This window comes from Euprymna scolopes, chromosome 32, assembly GCF_053919585.1.
Source record: "Euprymna scolopes isolate OS-2025 chromosome 32, ASM5391958v1, whole genome shotgun sequence".
Taxonomy (NCBI): Eukaryota; Metazoa; Mollusca; class Cephalopoda; order Sepiida; family Sepiolidae; genus Euprymna; species Euprymna scolopes.
The window spans coordinates 74,481,043-74,503,392 of NC_136513.1; the positions used below are offsets into that span (position 1 = coordinate 74,481,043).

The 22,350-nt window shown below is 39.6% G+C and overlaps 1 protein-coding gene across 1 annotated transcript in view; it reads right to left on the minus strand.

Annotated features, from left to right (window-relative positions):
• Positions 1-22,350, minus strand: part of LOC145256441 (cytochrome P450 2J4-like) — a 47,125-nt gene that overhangs the window by 22,204 nt on the left and 2,571 nt on the right. The window contains exons 2-3 of the mRNA XM_080115347.1: positions 6,825-7,050; positions 2,892-3,018 (exon numbers count right to left, since the gene is read on the minus strand). Of these exons, the coding sequence (XP_079971473.1) occupies positions 2,892-3,018; positions 6,825-7,050 (353 nt within the window). The remainder of the gene's footprint in view (positions 1-2,891; positions 3,019-6,824; positions 7,051-22,350) is intronic.

Sequence of the window (22,350 nt, forward strand, 5' to 3'; positions counted from 1 at the left end):
AGGGATACACATATATCTTTATTTATTTATTATTTATAAATATTAGTAATTACTTTTATTTTATATATATATGTATGTATCTTTTGCAAGATCAGCACATGGAATTAACATTAAGTACAAAATTGAAACATAGTATCATGACTATTTAGAAGTCATTAAACAGTGATGCATTATGTTGAGAATGGTGTGTGCGTTTGGATTCTTAATCCGGCAGGGGGAGGTGATGTGTCTAATGAGTTAGGCATTAGTTAGTGTTAAGTTCATGCTTGCATGCCTTCTCGCTTCCAGCTAACACCGATGGCTAACCTCATGGTGAAAAGGGAGCAGCTATGCATAAGTCTTCCCTGCCAGTACATACTGCCTCTCCATCATCAAAACTCTTACAGTGCCTCCACGTTGGCCACACACAGTAACTGGGTGGCTTGCGGCCGCAGTAATTAGGTGTCTTGCAGCTGCAGGTTAAACTTGTAGGAGATCTCAGAGTAGTAGGGGACCCCAGATGTAGTTCGTTATGGCCCACCGATGTGTGGACATGCCTGGCACACTACCAACCCTTACCCCACTGTCTTGTGGGTGTCCTTGGTTGGGCGAAGACTAGGGGAACCAACCCCAAAATCAAACACCACTGCCTTGTGGGCCTCATCACAGCAAAAGACTAAGAGATGGGAACTCTGACTTCAAATCCTACTGCTGCCTTGCAGTTTTCCTTAAAAGGCTATGGAACCTCATCCAGGAAGAAAAGGCATGATAGAGCGACTGTTAACCTCACTGAGATTAATTTCGGCCAGAATCTGCGACCTCCTCTGCTTCCAGTCGTCGCGGGTTTGCTCCACTGGACATGAGCATTAGAGGTTCAGAGGATGTTTATCTGATGCGCAACAGATACTACACCTAAACTGTGCAAGCAAGTTAGGAGCCAAGGTGGAAAGTCCTGTGGTGATGGAGTGAGACTACGCCAACACCAAGAGATAAAGCACTGAGGCCCCAACTAGTCATCGTCAAGATTGACAGACTGATGATGATGATGATGATGATGATGAATTAAAGAGATGGATACACTAAGCTAATTACTATTCAATTAAAACCAGTAATAAATCAATCATATCCAATATAGAATAGGGCTCAATAAGAAAAATAAAAAATTATAGAAAATAAAGATTGTTCGCATTAAAGGTATGCATTAAAATCATGCAATGAAATAACATTATATTAGAGATGATTAATCAGAATCGGAATTGGGAATAAAAAAAATCGGAACTTTTTAGGTATTGGAATCGAAAAATTTGTGCTTATTTTCTGCTGCCGAAATCGAATCCTTTTATTTTATTTTATTTTTTTTTTTTGTTTAAAACTCTATTTGCCACGGCTCATATTAATGATGATATTATAAATATTTATTGATTTTAAACTACCAGTAAAAATAAAAGTCACAGATCACTCCCACAAGTATATTTTCATGTTTGCGAAAATATATGCACATATTACATGTTTTTTTTTTTTTTAATTTTTTTTACAAAAAAACTGCCCCCTTTATATGGAGAAATTTAAAAAGAATCAGAGTCGATAATTGTATCAGTCTCTGTAATTTAGGACAGAATCGGTAATTGTATCGGGATCGGGTAAATATTGGAATCGTTTCATCACTTAAGAACTCTTTTCTCACTTTGAGTTCTTGCGGAATTTTTAATTTTGATTTCAAATGATGTGTTTTTAAATAAGTTTTCGTTATAATACCTTTACTTTATATATCATTTTGAAGAGCGTTTTTTGCTCTATCTAATCGTTTAAATTACAATCGTTTTAAAACAATTATGTCTTCTATTCGGAATGTTGAATACAAAAGGGGAAAAAGGCAAATTTGTACAATTTTCTTATTTTAATTCAAGAAAGGTCGAAAAGTTGTTGAAACAGCTTGTGATATCAACGAAGCGTTTGGCCTAGGAACCACTACTGAAAATACAGCACAAGTTTAAGAGATTTCTTGGTGGCAAGGAGAGTCTTGGAGATGAAGAGCGTAGTGGTCGGGCATCGGATGTTGACAACGATCAATTAAGAGCTTTAGTCGAAGCCAATCCATGCACCACTGTTTCAGAACTTGCTTCTGAATTAGGAAAATATTTGAGAAAAAATATACCTGGAAATTACCCGGGGATTTATGTAATAATTTGAAAATTTACAAAAAAAATAAAAAAATAAAAGAAAAGCAAACACACACACACACACACACACACAAAAACAAGTCTTTAATTAAATATTTATAAATATTAAAAGAATCGGAATTGCAATCAGGAATCGAATCGGAAATTTAGAACGGAATTGGTAATTGGATCGGAAGCGGGAAAAATTTTGGAATCGTCTCACCATTAATATATATATATATATATATATATATATATATATATACATAGAGAGAGAGAGAGAGAGAGAGACAGACAGACAGACAGACAGAGAGAGAATGATAGAAAGAAAGAGAGAGATTATAATTTTTTATTTATGCAAACATTTCGTGCTACATATGTGCATACATGTTATTGAAGGCTACACATACATCATCAGATGAACCCGACAGTGATGATGCTGAGAAAGATAAATGAATTTGAAACTAATTGGGAAATGGTAGTCCATCAAAAAGAAGGTAAAGTTGTGTAGGGTGAACCCTCCGTAACTTAACAGAACTATACCTCATTATGACAGCAACAAAGCTTCTGCAGATTTGTAGGAATATTAAGCTAAACAGAGGCGTCTGCATTTCATCCCACAGGAAATCGTCAGGCCAAGGGCAATTAGAAGAATTCCCCGTGAGAATAAAATGTAAACAAATTGAGTTTTTTTAATCAAATTATTTCGAGAGTGCATCTACTCATACATTCTTCTTTCATTAAAATACTTACAGGTGAATTTCTGCGAATATATTGAAGCCAAGGAAAAAAATTCTCTGGAAGTTGCACGCCAGCATTTTTGAAAAGGAAATCAAAGATCTGAATGAATTCATGAAATCTGGGATGTGTGTATTCTAATCTGAAAGTAAAAAAAAAAAAAAAACACACACACACAACGTGCAGAACATACTGACCATAAAATATCCATTTAATTTGCTAAGGCAATTTCACGTTCGTTTGTAAGTTATCACACCTCACTCTTTTTTTTTTAATTTAACATAAGATCACTCAACTTCCAAAGATGTAATATAAAAAGTAAAGGCAATAAAGCTGAAGGTGATAAAAGAGAAAGAAAAAAATTGGAATAGTCCATTAGAAACAAAAGCAAATATCACTACAAGTAGTAATACTATTTAACCTGTAGATGGAGAGTGAAAGAAAGAGAAAGAAGGGAGAAAGATATAAAGAGTAGAAAGTTTTTATATTTAATTAGCTCTGCAAACACTTTTTTCTAATGCAAAACACCTAGCCTGATTTAAATGAATGACCAAATGGGTTCAAATTTTTCTCAGTATATATATATATATATATATATATATATAAACTATAATTATGCTCTATTTTTAATATCGAGTATTTCCAATCATATTAGGATTCTCCTCAGCACCTGTGTAACGTTACATGTTGACATCGTCGCAAGGAAACAAAGACAAGGAATAACTTGACTCACTCTTTTTTCAGTGAAACAACAGACGTTTATTTACAAGTACTTTCCAGAATAACACCTTGTCTCTTGTTCAAAAGTCTTCTCGTATTCCAATGAGCTTAATAAGACTCTGCCGTGTCGAAAATATGGTAATCTGTCTTTGTTTAACCATATTTAGGATGCGTCTTTTCCTGTTGTTCTCGGTCACGTGTGTAAAAGGTTTCTCTGTCCATCTCTAATGTTATCATCGACCTGTGCACACGTTCTCCTTGTATAATCTTTCACATCTTTTCTTCACGCTGTGACGTCACCTTGCACACGATTTAGTCATTTGCATACTTGGCTGTTGTTGCTGCCATACATGCGTCCATACTCTGTCACATCTGATAAACTGTTTTTTTTTTCTGAAACCCTTGATGGAGTAATTATAATTATCATTAATTTAATGACTCCACACCAACATTCTGGAACTAGACATAATGGGAAGAAAAATAAGCATAAAATTCAATATAGTTCAATCCGCCATTCAGTGTACTCATCCTGATTAACATACCAAAGAATTTTTACCAGATTCTTGAAAAGAACTTCCCTCCAGTAATAGTAAAGGTAGTAATAGAAGAAAATTTAGCAACAAAAACACAGTGAAATACGACCATAAGTATGTCATGTGTGTATGGGGAGTATTAATTCTTAGAATGCATTTGATTCTTTTACTAAGGAGTGATCAGTTATCAAGGCCAAAAGACAATCGATTATAAGGGTTAATATGATCGATTGATTTTCAGTTGAATGATAAAGAATGTAGCGAAAATAAATTGATTACTTATGGGGATGGTTTATGAAAAATATTTGTTGATATTTGATTCGAAGATGACCATGTTGTAGTTTGCAGGGAAGCAGTACTGTTGTAATGTGTTCCTAAATTGAGGAGCTATAAAGCTGGTTGCAGCATAATGTTGAATCCAATCAATCTGGTCAAAAATAGCCTTGTACCTTTATCTGTAATCCGATGGAGAGGTTTTGATTTTTGCAGATAAAACAGCATACACAGTCAATCATCCAGTTAAATGTTTTAATTAAATGAGTCAGCCACTGGAACAAGATCACTAAGTTTGATAGATCACTTCAGCAACTCTAAACAATGTAAGATATTCCAAAGGCTGGAAAATATAGCACGTGATTGCGCAACTTGATGAGAGGCATGGCATGGGGATAAAAGTATTCTTAGAGCATTTTTTTTCTTAAGAACTCAGTACTTATCGAAAGCCGCTCAAGGAAAAGGGTCAGTGATATGGATAGATTGTCAGTTGAATGATGAAGAAAAGTCAGAGAGGATTGAAAATGATGAATGGAATGAACCAAACTATATTACTTATGAGGATGGCTTATAATAAGTCGACATTAGGTTTGAAGATTATGTTAATGAAGGGAAGCAGTCTTGTGCTAATGTGTTCCACCAATGATACCCAAATATGATTGCAATATAAAGTCAAATTCGATCAACATTATCACAAATGTACTGATGTCGCTATCAGTGATTTTCTGCAGCCAAAATAACATCCACATTCAATCTGTACATGCTATTAATGGAGATTTGGTATCTGTCTGTCTTAAACCGAAACTATACTATTTATTATCTTTCAATGCTTAATTCTAGAAGGGTAGTGTAGCATATGTTCTCTTGTCATAAAAGCATCCTCTCAGGTATTACCTCTTTTGTATTGTCGTGTCATAAAAGGAGCGTTTGTTGTATTGTCTATTTATAAAGGATTGAGTGTTTGATTATCTTATCAGAGTTAATGTCGTTGTGTGTGTGATCGTCTAGTGGTCTTTCTATTATATATGTTCATATGCTGTTAAGTGTGAATATGTGTGTGACATGTCATGTATCTTCAACATACCTTCTGCCATTTCGTTGGTCCATCTGGAAATTCTCGTCTGGGAGGGAGACTTGATACCTGTTTTTGGGGACGAAGATTTATTTCACTCCAAAACAAGAAATTGGTTCTATAGTTTTTTATTCACCGTCCAGATCGTTCGCAGAAGAATGGAAAGTGAATTTGGCCTGTGTTGTTTTTTACTTCTAGGTATTATTTCTACCACGTCAGCATTCGTCCCCGCCCCCCAGCGAAGGGGAGGAGACAACGGCAAAGCCGTCCGCTCTCTTCCAAGTCCCAACCAAATCTCCTCGATTCAGCTAACCTGATCACATGACTCACATGCAATCCAATCAGCTGATCTTGACTTCCGGTCAACGTGTCTACACTATAACTCACACTCTTCCTCTCTCTCTCTCTCTCTCTCTCTCTCTCTCTCTCTCTCTCTCTCTCTATCCATTGTTTAACAACCTCCTCCTTTCAGGGAGAGGGGCGAGTAGTAAAGTATGTATTTGGTGATCATGATATTATGATAACATATTCCCAGAAATTACCTGCTACTTTTTTTTTGAGGTGGGGGTTAATGTAATATCTGTTTTGAAGGAAGGGTAGTATCTGTTCTCTTCCCATGGCATCATCTTACCATGCACTGCATCATTTTTTGGGCAGGGGAGGGCTAGTGGAGCATCTGTTCGATTGCCATAGAACTATTGTCCCAGATATTACTTCCTCCTTTGAAGAGAGAAGCAATGTGGTATATGTTTCTTTGCCATGATACCAATCTACCAGGTATTAACTCCTCCTTTGGGGGGAACAGTTTGTACATGTTCTGTTATATCATCCTCTTAGGAATTACCTCCTGTTTAAGGGAACAAGGGTAGTATCTGCTCCATTGACATGATATCATTCTCCTAGGCATTATCTCCTTCTTAGTGTAGTATTTGTTCTTTCATCATGAGATCATTCTCCTAAGCAATACTTCCTTATATTTTTTCTAGGAGAGGGGTCTAGTGTAGTACCTGTTCTGTAATTATGATAATACCTTTCAGAGATTACCTTCTATTTCCTTAAATTTAGGGGTGAAGGTACTATAATATATATTCTGTTGTCTTGTATCATTTTCTCAAGCATTATCTCCTCCTTTGAAGGGTAGTGTAGTTTATTATCATTTATTATGATATCATCCTAGCTAAGGAACAAAAAGTTTTCAAAACAAGGCTTACTTCAAAAAGCTCTACTGAAAAGATCTCTTCTTAAATCGAAGGAATGTTAGTAGTGTCAATTTTGACGCCTGGATGAAAAGAATTGAAGAGAAAACGACAACAACAATCACAAAACGAACCTTAAAAAGAACACACATACCTTTCTCCAAAGACGATGCAGTAAATGATATTCAACACGCCATCACCGATACATTTTTTAAGCAAGAAAGGTTTTCCCTGATGGGCTTCGATCACATGACTAATTTCATGCATTTCTGTGAATATTTTTTCTTCTAAACTTTTTTTTCCGACTCCAAAATTCCGCAGAGTTGAAAGAGTAAATCTTCGTAAATCCCTCCAGACATGCCCCGTGTTGAATACAATACCTGAGAATGAAGATAATAATAATAATAATAATAATAATAATAATAATAATAATAATGAAAACGGCTGAAATAGTAAGGAAACCCCTTGAGTGTGGAAACTTACACACAAGCTACAGGCACAAACTGGACATACAGAAAATGGTACAGATGTAAAACAAAATGGAGTAAAACATAAAACCAGGAAAACCGAAATATAATTGTAAGTTAATCCCTCTGCATTCCCCCATTTGTTTTATTATATTTTTTTATTTAAAAAAACAATTCTGTTACTAAAAACTAACGCTACACCAAATAAGCGAGGATGGTCAAAAACGATGGAAAGACTCCGTTTGATGAGTGCAAAGAGGACTGGGACTTGGGGAGACTTTTTGCCACCCAAATTCCAGTGAAGACCAATGGCGTCGTCAGTGAGAAATTAATGGTAAGTGGTTGTTATGATAACGCAAATTCATCTGCAATTGTTATTGAAAGAAGTGTACAGGAAATCTGATGAGACTTGTTGGCACAAACTGGACATATAGAAAATGCTACAGATTGAAAACACAATGCAGCATCACACAGAATCGACAAAACTGAAACTGTATAATTGTAAGTTTATCCCCATGTGCCTCTACCTTCCCCCATTTATTATATTTTATTTCTTATTTAAAAAAATAAAAATTTGTGTGTATGTCACCAAAAACTGATGCTATACAAATAAGCAAGGAGGGTCAAGAAGGATGGAAAGACTGAGGGGAGAAAGCACTAGCCAGACATCCACTGGATAAGTGCCTAGAGAACTGGGATCTTGGGGAGGCTTTTTGTCACCCAAATTCCAGTGAGGACAAATGTTTGCTGCCAATCAGAAATCAACGGTAAGCAGCTGTTATGATAATGCAAATTCATCTGCAATGGTTATTAAAAGAGGTAGAGAGTACTGGAAATCTAGGGAGACTTGTTGTCACTCAGAGTCCAGAGAACACTATAAGTTGTTATCAAAGAAAAATCTTTGATGATGGCTTGTGTAACTACTCTTGGCAAGTAAATAATAATAAATACTCAAGAAGAACCAGAAAACTCCTAGAAACTATACAGTAAAAACCTAATACAAGGTATAAACACATTGGAAGTATTACTAATAAGTTATTCTGGAACATTTATGGACTAGAACAAAGAAGAACTAAGGTATCTCAACTAGAAGACCAGGAAACTTATAATCATGCACAGTGCACTAATAGTATACCAAAGGATGACACTGATCGATTCTGTGTGAAAAGAAAGACGGAAGAAGAAAACTGGTTTGTGTGGATGACTGCGCGAATGACAAAAAAAAAAACAAACAAACAAACAAAAAAACAACTAGAAAAATACATAGCACAACACACAGAAAAGCTAATCACCACATCAAGATACAATGTAAACATGAACACAACAGAGAACGGAGAGGCGAGGATAAGACGAGAAAAGACAAAATGGGAAGAAAAACAGCTACACAATCGAGTCATAAGGATGACAAAAGATTAGACTCATGAAAAGGACACCTAAATAGAGAAACTGAATCACAAATAACAGTGACACAAGATAACGCGGTAAGAAGCAATTATATTAAAGCAAAGGATGATAAGACACAAGAAAACAGCAAATGCAGACTGTGAACAAAGAGATGAAATGATAAACCACATAATAAGTGAATACAACTTAAAAAGAATATGAGCATAGACATGATCAGTTGACTGCATCTTGGATCCCCAGACTAATGGTACAAACACAAACCGACAGCAGTACTTGAAAATTCTATGTGACGTGGATGTACAAACAGATAAAGTCATCTAAGCAAGAAGTCATAATAGTTAACAAGAAGCAAAAGTTCTACCAGATTGTAGATTTTGTCATTTGAGTAGACCTTGATATTTATAGGGTAAGTAGCAAGAAGACAGAGAAGCGAAATAAATACATGGAACTGGCCAGAGATCTGAAAAGGATACGGAAGGTGAAGAAAGTAAAGGTAACTCCAATAGTAGTAGGAGCACTAGGAACAATACCCTGAAAAACTTTAAAAATTAATGGGAGAGAGTGGAATCAGCAGGAAGGCTGCAGCAACAGCAGCAGCAGCAACAACAACAACAACAACCACAATAATAATAACAATAATAATAATAATAATAATAATAATAATAATAATAATAAATTTTGATAACGACTCCCTGAAAAAAGAGGAGATTCATTCTCAGGGGATTCTCCCTCCAATCTGACTCCAAACCAGGAGATTCAACGATCAAGAGTTTTCTTAACAGTATTGTTAGTCCAAATAGTAAAAGACAAACTACCACTCAACAAATTATGCATTTCTAGCGATTGGATATCACATCTAGCACAACTACTACCACCAAAACTACTTGGATTTTAACTCCACGCATACATTTTACTATAGGAGTGTAATTGCAACACTTCTCTTTCTCCTTATCAATTATGTTCTTGTTCCAGGGCACAAAAAAGTCTATGACTTGACACTTCTTTAAGACGTTGTCAATGACTACCAATTCCGAATGATAATGTTCCAATTACTTGACATTTTTGTCCCACAATACCTTAACATTGTCATCCTCACTAGTTCTTACATCCTCAGGTACCTCCTCAAACCATTCCCAGCATACTTTACTCCAAACTAACTACAAACTTTCCAGTAAATCTGTAGCCACATGTGGTTATGCCTTCTGTGGTATTCCCTCTGAGCGAATCTGCGACAGCTTGCTGCAAGATGCGCAACTGACTTAGAAAACTTTAATAATAATTCTGATTTCGTTTATCAACGTCTCTCTGGAAAGGGATGCGATTCATTTCCAGAGGATTTCTCTTAATTCCAGCTTCAAACCAGGAGCTTCAAAGATCAAAGGTTTTCCTAAGGATGTTGGTGGTACCTATAATTACAGAAGTTTGAAGGCCGCCTAAAACATCGGGGATTTGTAGTTTTTTCAATTGTCCTGCCAGACGACTTGATACTACTCCTAGTGTATCAACTACGACCGGGATTATTTGTGTTTTAACCCCGTGTATACACCTTATCTCCAAGGCCAATGGAGCATAATTGCTCCACTTCTCATTTTCCTTCTCTCTCATATTCCTGTCCCAGGGTACTGAAAAATCTACAATCTGCCAGTTTTTTGAAACCTTGTCAATGACGACCAAATCCAGACAATTATGTTCCAATTGCTTGGTCGTTATAGCACTTTTATCCCATCATACCTTGCCATCCTTACTTGTTCTCACTTCATCAGGCACCTCCTCAAAACATTTTCCAGCACACTTCACCCCAACCCTCTTACACACTTCCCAATATGTTCGGAGTCCAATGCGATCGTGTCTTTTGCGGTACTCTCTCTGGGCCAGTCCACTACACCCAGCTGCAAGGTGCAGAACTGACTCTGAGGTCTTACCACAAATCCGGCATTCTGCAGCAACTTCCTCTCCTAGAACCACTTTTTTGAACAATAGTGTTCCTAATGCCTGCTCTTGTGCTGCACACACAAAAGCTTCAGTACTCTTAGCCAGATACCCAGCTCTAAGCCATTGCCATGATCTTTCATCAGTCACTTCTATAATAATAATAATAATGCGATAATGCAAATTTATTTGCAAATACTATCGAAAGAGGTGGAGAATACTGGAAAATCTGGGGAGACTTGTTGTCACTCAGCTTCCAGGGAACACCACAGGTCGGTTTCAAGGAGAGATCTTTGATGACCTGTGTGGAAGCTCTTTGTGAGCCAATAATACGCAGGGTGAAGATCAAGAAAAACAAAGAAAATACCCAGAACTTGCCAGAGACCTGAACATAAAGAAAGTCAATATGAAACCAATAAGCGTGCGTACACTAAGAACAGTCCCCAAAATACCTTGGTAAAAGAATAGGAGTAATTGGAATCAGAAGAAAGGCTCATAATATACAGTGGACAGAAATAATGAAACCAGAAAAAAAATTCTTAAGGAAAATCTTCAAATGCAGAAACCAACCCAAATAAATTATAAATGTTAACCAGACACGTGGATGTTCCACTAGAAATAAAACAAAAGCAAAAACATAAAAATAACACTTACGCATGAATCTAAGAAAACTGAAACTGAAAAAAAAAAAAAAATTAATTTGATTACTGTAGTGAGAACTACTTTCATACGCGTGACAAGTAAATCATGGCGTATGAATATTGATGTCAACATACGTATTCGACAACATGGCGTAGACCTCTACACACGTACATTCAATCTCTCTTCTTATGTAAATATGTCAATAAAGTTCTATATTAAATAAAACCACAACTTACTTATCAATTACTTATAACAACAAACATAAACTAATGACATGGTGGCAGCGAAATGGATACTGAACATTTATAACAGTTAAAAAAAAAAAAACTCACTCAGTTGGATTGACTAGTCGCAACCGACAACAGAAAACGAAACGAAAAAAAGAAATAAATGAATAAAAGAATTCGGCAACAGACGAGAAAGGAAAAACATTTCTTTCACAAAAGACAAAACTTCGGCAACAGACACGAGAGGAAAAATCCGTTTACAAAAGACAAAACAAGGCATGTAAACCAATTTTCATTATTTTACCCACCTGTGCATTTTATAAAAATTTGCTGTCATTCTCGTTTATGCTATAAACACGTGTGAATTTTTGCACAATAGCAGACATTTTGAATTTTTGTCAATTAGATCCGGTAGTTCACTGTCGTCAGGGGTTGCAAAGAATGCTCTCTGCGCCCCTAACCAATGGGGACAAGTAACAGATCAAAAGAAAAAGGAATCAAAACTCTAGCCTCGCTCGCGTAAACTTACTCAGCGAAGTGACAAGAGAAGAAGAAGAAGAAATGGGAATGGTTGTAGGTTGTCTTTTATAACCAATAGGAACAAGCGTCCCACCACTCCCTTAGTCTATTTAGGCGGTGAGACAGATCTGCTCATGCTGGTTCATTCCCCCCCAACGGACAGCGACACCCATCCGTAAGTAGCCTCCATTTTTTTCTACACACTCCCAACAAAAGGAAAAAAAAAAGAAAAAGAAAAAAAAGGGGAAAAAATGGGGTCCAAGGCACGATTCATTATGCAGGAAGCAGACTCGGCCTGCCTCTACGCCTTCTCTGGGGCTCACACTCAGGGCAGTACCACTTTTGTCTTTCTGGAGGTTCTTGGTCGATTCCCACACATCTGAAGTGGTACCACCTGTCGCACGCGTCACAGGCGATCATGGCTAGGTTCTGTTGAGGATGATTGCAGCTAGGGCACAACCAGGTTTCATCCTCAGCTACCAATGGCGAATCAGGCTCTTCCTCCAGAGAAGCATCAAGCATCGGGAGTTCAAGGAGATTTCGAGGGGATACAGGTGTTTTAGAGAATGTACTTCTACCAGACCATTAGCCCTTCTGACTCGAGCCGCTCTAACGACGTTGTCGTTGCCTTGGACGAGCTCGGTAACAGTACCTAACGCCCAAAAGGGCCTGGGCTTCAGAGGGCTTTTTATAAGAACAACATCATCCTTCCGAAGCCGGTCTCCCGATTGGGGGCAAGATGGCGCAGGGGCCTTTCTTCCCAACTCCAGAAGGTATTCCTTGTACCAGAGCTCGTTGAATCTACTCAGGCATTGGTCTCTAAGCTGCAGAGTACGGATCAGCTCGAATCGGCCGAGAGGAACCGAAGGAGCCTCTTCATGCAACCTGAATAATAATCCAGGGCACTTATTAGGTCTGAGGAACATATTGGGCGTAATGGCAGTCACATCCTTGTCAGTCGATGATATGTAAGTAAGAGGTCGGTTGTTGACCGATCTCTGTATGTCGGAAATGATGGTAAGTAAAGAGAAATAGTTCAAATTTTCTCTTCCAACAACTTTATACAGGCAGTTTTTTATAGTTCGAATACACCTTTCCCATGCCCCTCCATACCAAGGGGAAAAGGGTGGAATAGTCTTCAGTTTCATGTTGCTAGGACCATATCTGTCCTGGTAATCCTTGCAGAGCACAAGCCGGTTGAAGAGTCGCCCTCCTCCCTTGACAGTTTTAGCATTATCGCTATATAAAGCCTCAGGGACACCGTTCTGGTTTGTGAAACGGATCAGAGCTTGTAGGAAGGAGGAGACGCTCATATCTGGTACTACTTCTATGTGGACGGCCCTGATGTTCAGACAAGTAAACAATAACAGATACATTTTTATATTTCTTTTCCCATCCCACACCCACAGATGGCCGGTAAAATCGATCCCGGTGTGTTGGTATGGGGTACAGAAGTCAGTCCGATGTGAAGGCAGGTCGGCAGAAGCTTTCGGCGGTGATGGCCTAGAGTTATAACATTTACACGTCGAACATTCAGCTAATATTAGGTTAACAGCTTGCCTTCCCTGGGGTACCCAGTAACCGCGCCGCCTTAGTTCGGCCAGGGTTGATCCGGTCCTCAGGTGGCAACACCCCTTATGGCAGTCCATGATTATGAGCCGTGTCACAGGGTGCTGTTTTGCTATCAAGACGGGGTTCTTAACTTCATAATCGTAGTGTAAGGAAGAGTCGATCCTACCCTTCGAACGAATCAGCCCATCATGATCCAGGTAAAGGTTTAAGTCGCGAACCCTAGCCGGCAGGTGATCCCCGTCAGGCCTCCTTAGGTATTCAAGTTCCGCAGGGAATCCCTGCTGCTGCATAGTCCTCATTAGGTAGGTAGCTGCCCTGGATTCGCAGTCCCACTGACGGTGAAGTCTGATAGCTAAGAACTTAAAAACCAAGGATGTGACCCTCAATAAACGGGAGAAGGATGAAAAACAATCAAAGGACACGACAGAAGCACATCCCAGCTCGCGATAGATAGAGTTTGGGCCATCTGCTGACACATCCCACTTAAGTAAGTCAGATCCAGCTCCGGCCACTGAGAGATCCCACCGCCAAGCCAAGAAGGGCCTACGCGCCAAAAGTCTAGGCAGGAACGGAACCTCCTTAAGGATATGCCTCTCGTTATCAAATCGGCAGGGTTTGACTGAGTGTTCACGTATTTAAAGAAGGTTTGCAATCCATAGCGAGTCTCTAACTCAGTTTTCATCATTAGCATATCCCTTAATCGATTCCTGGCGAAAATGTTGTTGGAAGCCATGGTTTGGGAGAGGAGCCAAGACAGCACAACCTGAGCGTCTGTGGCCACACACAAGTTGGTTGATATGAACCCCTCACAGTTGTCTAAAATCGAGGGGAGACACTTGAAGGCAAGAAAGACCGCCATCAGTTCCCAAACCGGCAAGGTTTTGTCCTTCATGGGTGCGACCTTGGCCTTTGCGAACAGCAAGGAGGACCTACCACCCTGTACGATGTAAACAGCCATCCCATAGGCATCCTTGGAGGTGTCGCAAAAGATGTGCATCTCCTCGGGCAGCTCCGGTACTATGGTCCTTCGGTCGAAGTGTAGGTCACCCAACCTTGAAAGTCCCCCGGCAAGTTCTCTCCAGACACTCTGGATGGCAGGAGAGGCGATATCGTCCCAGCCCATACCATCTTTCCACATAGCTCTGATAAGTATACGACTCCTGATAGTGACAGGCAAATAGAGAGACAGTGGGTCAAACACCTTAGCTGTTTCCGAAAGGATGCTCCTTTTGCTTGATGCGTTGGCATCACATTCAGTATGGGGTACGAACAATTCTTCGGTAAGCAGGGAGTAGCGATACCCGAGGACCTTCTCCCACTGCTCTCCATGGGTGCTCAACGTGCTGTCCTTCTCCATTCTGGCACGGAGGGTCTCGCAATTGGTATTGCAAGACTAAATGATGAAACCTCCCTCCTGTAAGTGTTCCCAAACAAGGGAGTACAATGAAAACAGATCATTCCGGTCAGCCACAGAAGCGACAAGATTGTCCATATAAAACTTTTCTGTCATAATCTGGCGGCAGGCATCCAGTGGATATTTGGCCGCATGCAACTTCAAGATACATCCCAATATAAACGGGCTGGAGGTAAAACCAAAAATAAGGGTGGTATACCGGAAACAACGCAGGAAACTTCCTTCCCTCAGAAAGAAGCAAAACCGGTTCTTGTCAGCCTCCGATTTAAGATGAATTGTCAGAAATGCACGATGGATGTCTGCTAACAGAATGTAATGGTTTGTTCTAAAGGCTAACAGCAGTTTTAAAATGTCCCCAGTGAGGTTGACACCCGAATAAGCCGCTTCGTTTAGGGACAGTCCGCCCCCAGTCTTCAAACTGCAGTTGAAAACTGGTCTAATTTTAGTTGTTGTCGTTGGATCCGTCTTAAAAACAGGTCTATGCAGTATCCAAATGTATTGATCAAACTCCTGAGGGGAGACAAAAATTTCCTCAATGATATCCTCTCTCTGCTGTTGCCTGAATACCTCCAAATATTTGGCATATCGGTTTTTCTTTGTTAAGTTCGAGGCTACTCGGTCCAGGATGCGCAATGATGCTGCGTGGTTGGAGGGCACCTTTTCTAATCTATCCTGATGCCAGGGGAGCTCCACATAGTATTTACCATCGCGTAGTTCCACAGTCTCCTCAAACCGTTGTATTAATTCCTGATCATATTCAGAGAACCCCTCTTGGTCAGGTATTCCTAAGGACTCCAGGCTCACTATCTGTTCCAGTCCTCTTTGGACAACACTGTCACGAAAGCAATCCTGAAAGGGGTCAAAGTAGGTAGGTCGAGCCTCCAACACAAAACACAGATGGGAGGCCTCGACCTGTGGAGTATGCTCCATTATAGTATTAAAGGACAGATGAGTCGTATCACGAGAGGGTATATTATCCGAAATGAAGGAGTCGAGATCTCCGAACGGGACTAATCTAGACGGGACCGAGAAGGCCCAACCCCCCAAACACGGAACCAGTTTAAAGGGGTCTAGGTGCTGAATCAGGTCCAGGCCAATCACACCCTCGATAGTTATTAAATCGGTTCCCTCCTCGAACTGGCCGGCCAGTGAGCAGCCCATGCTTCTGAAGGTGCGCAACATCGATGATAAATTCCGCAACCGAATCGATAAATCGAGAGTGGCAGACACCAAAACCGGACACCTCACCGTGTCTCCTGCGCCCAAGTCGGTCTCCAATACTACCTCCGTAAATTGTTGTAGACATTCCCCAAGAAAGGTAGACAGCTTAAGTTGACACTGGGCTCCAACGGGCTCATCCGGACACAGATATCCCAGTATACGAGGACAGATATGTCCGCCCACTGCCTGTATCCAAAAGGCAATTCACAGAAACTTCACTCGCTCCGTACGAGAAGGTAACAGACAAGATGGGTGGAAGGGAGCGAGAGTAACCGGCTGAATCAGCGACTATAACGTCCGCCCCAAATGATGAAGTAGCAGAAGTCCATTGATTGGGTTTCCGTGTCGCACAGCGGCCTGTAACATTTGGTGGTGGCAGCGATGAACTAGAACGCCCCTTGATTTGCATCCGCTTAATAGCTTCACCAGTGAGCCCAAATAGAGCTGATAGAGGCGGTACTCTTCTATCTGCGAGTGCCATCAATTCCCCCTTCAGGTCATCAGGGAAATTTCTGAAGAGTATTTTGCTCATGAGCCTAGCCCCGCTAGAAGTGTCCACCGAAAAATCGCAAGAAAAAAAGTTTCCCAATTCCTCAAGCATGGAAGCTGTCCTGGAGATAAAATCCCCCAATTCCGAGAGGGGAGCATTCCTTTTTGGTGAGAAGTTCAGGATATCCTCAAAGATATGGTCCACGGTACTGTCGAGATCCAAATATTCGCGCTTAAGAATAGATAAGGCTCGAGTATAATTCGAGTTAGTGCAGCTGAAATGTTTGACAAGCCGTAGGGCCTCGCCAGAGAGACAACATTTCAGAAAGTTGAGTCTGTCTGCATCGCTGGCCATATCAAATACACAGTTCTCAAAACGAGTAAGAAAATTCCAAAAGCTTAGGGGATCAGCTGCCACCTCCTGCCCACTGAAGGTGGGCCCCGTGATTTGGAGCTGACGAGGCTTGACAACGAAGGAGGCGGCAGTCCTACCCGACGCAGAAGACGCTCCAAACAACTGGGGAACAGATCCATCACTGGGACCAGGCAGAGATGACTTGCGGAAATTGTCTAGGTCCTCCACGGCATTAAGGTATTCCACCTTCTGCCTCAACCAATCGTCCTCACTCTCATCAGGGGCCCTTCCATCCAGGCGGTCCAACTGACCCACGCATACCTCCAACTCCTCGACATCAGCCAGAATTTGCCCCCTAAAGGTGGAGTATGCCAGAGAGCCCATGCATCCAGAACAGGCAGATATGCGACGCAGAATCCTGTGTGACAAATTTTCCTTTTCTGATAATATCTTATCCCTAGTGGCATCCATTGGGTCAATCGGGAGGAAAGGGTTATTGGACATTCTTTGCAAGATGTTGGAAAAAGTCCAGGATCCGGTAGTTCACTGTCGTCAGGGGTTGCAAAGAATGCTCTCTGCGCCCCTAACCAATGGGGACAAGTAACAGATCAAAAGAAAAAGGAATCAAAACTCTAGCCTCGCTCGCATAAACTTACTCAGTGAAGTGACAAGAGAAGAAGAAGAAGAAATGGGAATGGTTGTAGGTTGTCTTTTATAACCAATAGGAACAAGCCTCCCACCACTCCCTTAGTCTATTTAGGCGGTGAGACAGATCTGCTCATGCTGGTTCATTCCCCCCCGACGGACAGCGACACCCATCCGTAAGTAGCCTCCATTTTTTTTCTACATATCGTATATGTCCCCGTAAACACGTGTGGATTTTCGCACACCGGCAGACATATTGAATTTTCTGTCTATCGAAAAAATACATAGCTGTTAATAATAATGTCTACCAATAATGACATTATTCCGTTTATGGACTGGGAAATGCCAAATCCAGCGGAAACATTTAAACTTTTTAAACAGAGGCTAGAACTATATTTTGCTATAAACAAAATAAAAACCGACCAACAAGTGAATTACATACTGCTAAAGACCGGCAATGAAGGTTTCAAAAAATTTAACACTTGGAAATTAACAGATGAGGTAAAACATTCTCCCGACGTTACTTTTAATAAATTCTTGGAGCATTTAGAACCTAAAGAAAACTTTAGGATTAATAGACTAAAACTAATGTCTTAAAAACAAAATGAGACATTAGACGACTTCGTCAATAGATGTCGTCAACTTAAGTTAAAATGCTCACTAACCGACATTGAACAAGAACAGCGAATTATAGAACTAATTATTGCGAGTACCCCAATTGTTGAATTCCAGAAAGAACTAATACGAAAAGATAATACGCTAACACTGGATGAAACCATCCGAATTGGTAAAACGTACGAAGCAACAAACGCACATATTAAACAGCTTAGAGAGATATTAAACACCAATAACGAGACGGACAATAGCGCCAATACTGACATACAAGCAATTACAAAATATAAACAAAGTAGAAAGACAAATAACTGCCTTAATTGCGGAAAAAGTCACGAACATCGACGTGAAGCATGCCCAGCATTTGGTTCCAAATGCAAAACGTGTGGAAAATATAACTACTGGGCAACAGTATGTTTATATAACAGAAGATCAAGGTCAAGGTCCCAAAAACCATTAAACATGAACCAGACCAAGAAAAAACACTTCATCCAAACTGATATATTATCCAGGAACAACAGCCAGGAACTAAATGAACAATTCGAAAATTTAACTTTTTCCACCATTAACACACCCTCTCAAACACAGAGAGATGAAGCCTTCGCTTATATAAATATAAAATTACCTAATCGAAACAGGACTCACACACTATGAATTAAAGTCGATACTGGAGCCCAATGTAATACATTACCAATTTCTACATTCTGTAGAATGTTTCCTGATAATTAACCACTGATGGCTTCCCAAAACTAAAAAAACAAAGTAAGGACAAAAAATTAATAGCCTACAATGGAACACCGATAAAGTGCTATGGCAATATCAGTATAACATGCAACTACCAAACCTCTGATTGGCACGAAAGCACCTTCTATATAGTAGATATAAATGGACCAGCAATTCTAGAACTACCATCACTGGAAATACTGCATCCAGGTCACTCTTCACTGCACGGTGAAAGAACAAAATATAGTCAAACCAATCAACAAAATCGAAGACTTGGTACAGATCTATCCAGATCAATTCGACAAAATAGGCACTATGCCTGGACATGTCAAGTTAACGACCAGCAAAAACGTACAACCTCACATTGACCCACCAAGAAAAACCCCAATTGCCCTAAAGGACAACATAAAACAGGAACTAGACAGAATGGTCAACAACAAGATCATTAGAAAAGTCACAGAGCCAACAGACTGGGTTTTCAGCCTAGCTTATTCACACAAAAAAGATGGAAGCCTGAGAATCTGTCTAGACCCAAGACCCCTTAACATTGTGCTAAAAAGACCACACCATGCAACCCCTACAGTGGAGGAGCTAACACACCACTTTGCAGGTGCCAAGCTGTTCTCTAAACTTGATGCCAAAGCTGGTTATTGGTCCATACATTTGGATCAGGAATCTCAGCTGCTAACGACATTCCAATCCCCTTTTGGCAGATACTGTTTCCAGAGATTACCATTTGGGTTAAGTGTATCCCAGGACATTTTTCAAATGAAAATGGACCAGATACTCGAACAAGTTGACGGAGCAACTGGAATTACAGATGACATTGTTGTCTATAGTAAAATGGACAAAGAGCATGATAAGATCTTGTACAGGCTCATGCAAGTAGCTGCAAAAAATGGTCTTGTGTTTAATGCAGCAAAATGCAAAATAAAATAAAAAAATATATCTTTCTTTGGAATGACATATAGTGAAAATGGTGTTAGCCCAGACCCAGAAAAACTTAAAGACTTACAAGACATGCCATATCCAACATGCAAAAAAGAACTACAAGAATTCTTAGGCCTTGTCACATATTTATCACCATTCATCCCAAATTTGGCTGACAAGACACATACATTAAGAGGCATGAAAGACGTACCTTTTCTCTGGGAAGAGCATCACAAGGTATGCTTTGAAACACTTAAAACAATAATCACCAAAGACTCCACAGTAACATACTTCGACACGAATGAAGTACCAATACTGCAAACTGATGCAAGTTTAAAAGGACTTGGAGCAGCATTAATGCAAAACAAAAAACCTATTGCATATGCATCAAAGTCTCGAACTGACGCCAAGAAACGGTATTCATGCATAGAAAGGAAACTTCTAGCAATTGTATTTGGTGTCCACGGATATCATGTCTACCTATATGGATGGAAGTTCAAGGTACACATCAATCATAAACCCTTGGTCATGATACTACAGAAACCACTGACCAGTGCACCTCCTGGGCTACAACGAATGATGACAAAATTACAGGGATACCAGATACAAATAGAATACATACCAGGCAAAGAAATGACTGTAGCTGATACACTAAGTTGCCTCCCCAGTACTCAAAACACTGACATGATCGACTTAGATATTCGAGTTGACTTGGTGAGATTCAGGAGCGAAACAAAGGCTGATCCAATACTCAACCAATTACATGAAACCATAACATCAGGATGGCCAGGCTCAATTAAGGAAGTACCACCGACAATTCGGTCATACTGGTCATACAGAGATGAGTTATCTGTCAGTGATGGCATACTCATGAAAGGCTTAAGGATTATTATCCCTGAAAACCAACAGAAAACTATCCTGGACCAACTACATTACAGCCATGAAGGTATCGAAAAGACACGTCTGCGAGATACTGTATACTGGGAGCGAATTAACACTGAGAACATGATCAAAAAGTGTTCAATATGCCAGGAAAACCTCCTAGCACAGCAAAAGGAAACTTTACAACCACATGACATCCCTAGCAGAGCATGGGAAGTTGTTGGCACTGACTTGTTCCACTGTAACGACCAGGAATACCTCATAATTGCCGATTATTATAGTAAATTCCCAATCATACGGAAAATGAATGGCATGGCCACATGCAACACGGTCATATCAACAATGAAGCAGATAAACACTAAGAAACACACACCAAACATAACAAGACATAGTCGTGAAATCCATAGGCCAAACAGATTTAAACAATAAATATCTGAACAATGTGTACTACTTTTCTTCCTTCTGGTAAGGGGGATGTAGTGTTATCATAGAACTACTTTCATACGCGTAACAAGTAAATCATGGCGTATGAATATTGATGTCAACCGCCTTCGACAACATGGCGTACACCTCTACACATACATTCAATCTCTCTTCTTATGTAAATATGTCAATAAAGTTCTATATTAAATAAAACCACAACTTGGTTATCAATTACTTATAATAACAAACTTAAACTAACGACAATTACTCCCTCCCTTAAAATAACATACCATCAGCCTTGACCAATACCACACAAAATTATCGTGACAGGACAACAAGGATAGAAAGATCAAAGAAAGAGACCACTAACCAGACTCTTACTGGAAGGGTGCAGAGAATACTGAGAGATTTAGGAGTTGTTTTTGCCATCCAAATCCCAAAGAAAGACTAATGGCTTTTGCCATCGAGAAATCAATGGTAAACGGCTGTTGTGATAATGCAAAGTTATTTATAACAGTTATAAACGTAAAAGACTGTAGATGGCACAGAAAAAAGACATGTCAGAACACAGAAAGATTGATCACTGCAGCAAGAGACACCGGCAAGAAGAGTAATACAAGAAATGCTGAAACCAAAAACAAAAAGATAAGAAAAGTGGGAAGCGAAAGAATTAGATGGATGCTTCATAAGAATGACAAAAGAAGAAAATCATGAAAACACCTGGACATGGCTGAGAAAAGGACACATGAACAGAAAAACAGAATCCTTACTGAGAGCTGCAGTCTGCACAGAAGAGTGAGATTAAAACTAATCACATTAAAGCTAAAATAGATGAAACACAATAAAATAGTTTATGTAGACTCTAGTGATGGAACGATTCCAATATTTTTCCCGATTCTGATATAATTTCCCATTTTGTACTAAATTCCCGATTCTGATACAATTACCAATTCCGATTCTTTATAAATCTCTAAATATTTAACCATAAAAGTGTTATTTTGTCCCGATTACTGTAAAATACACATGGTCAATGTGTATATATTTTCTCAAATTAGCAATAATGGAAACAGCTGAAATCCTGAAGAAAGTCCTTGAATAGGGAAACCAACCTACATAAACTACAAACACAAACCAGTCACATTCAAGGTGCCCCACCTCCAATACGAACAAGACAACTGAAACCGCAAAAATCTCAAGTTAATTTACTCCCTTTCCCTAAAAAAAGA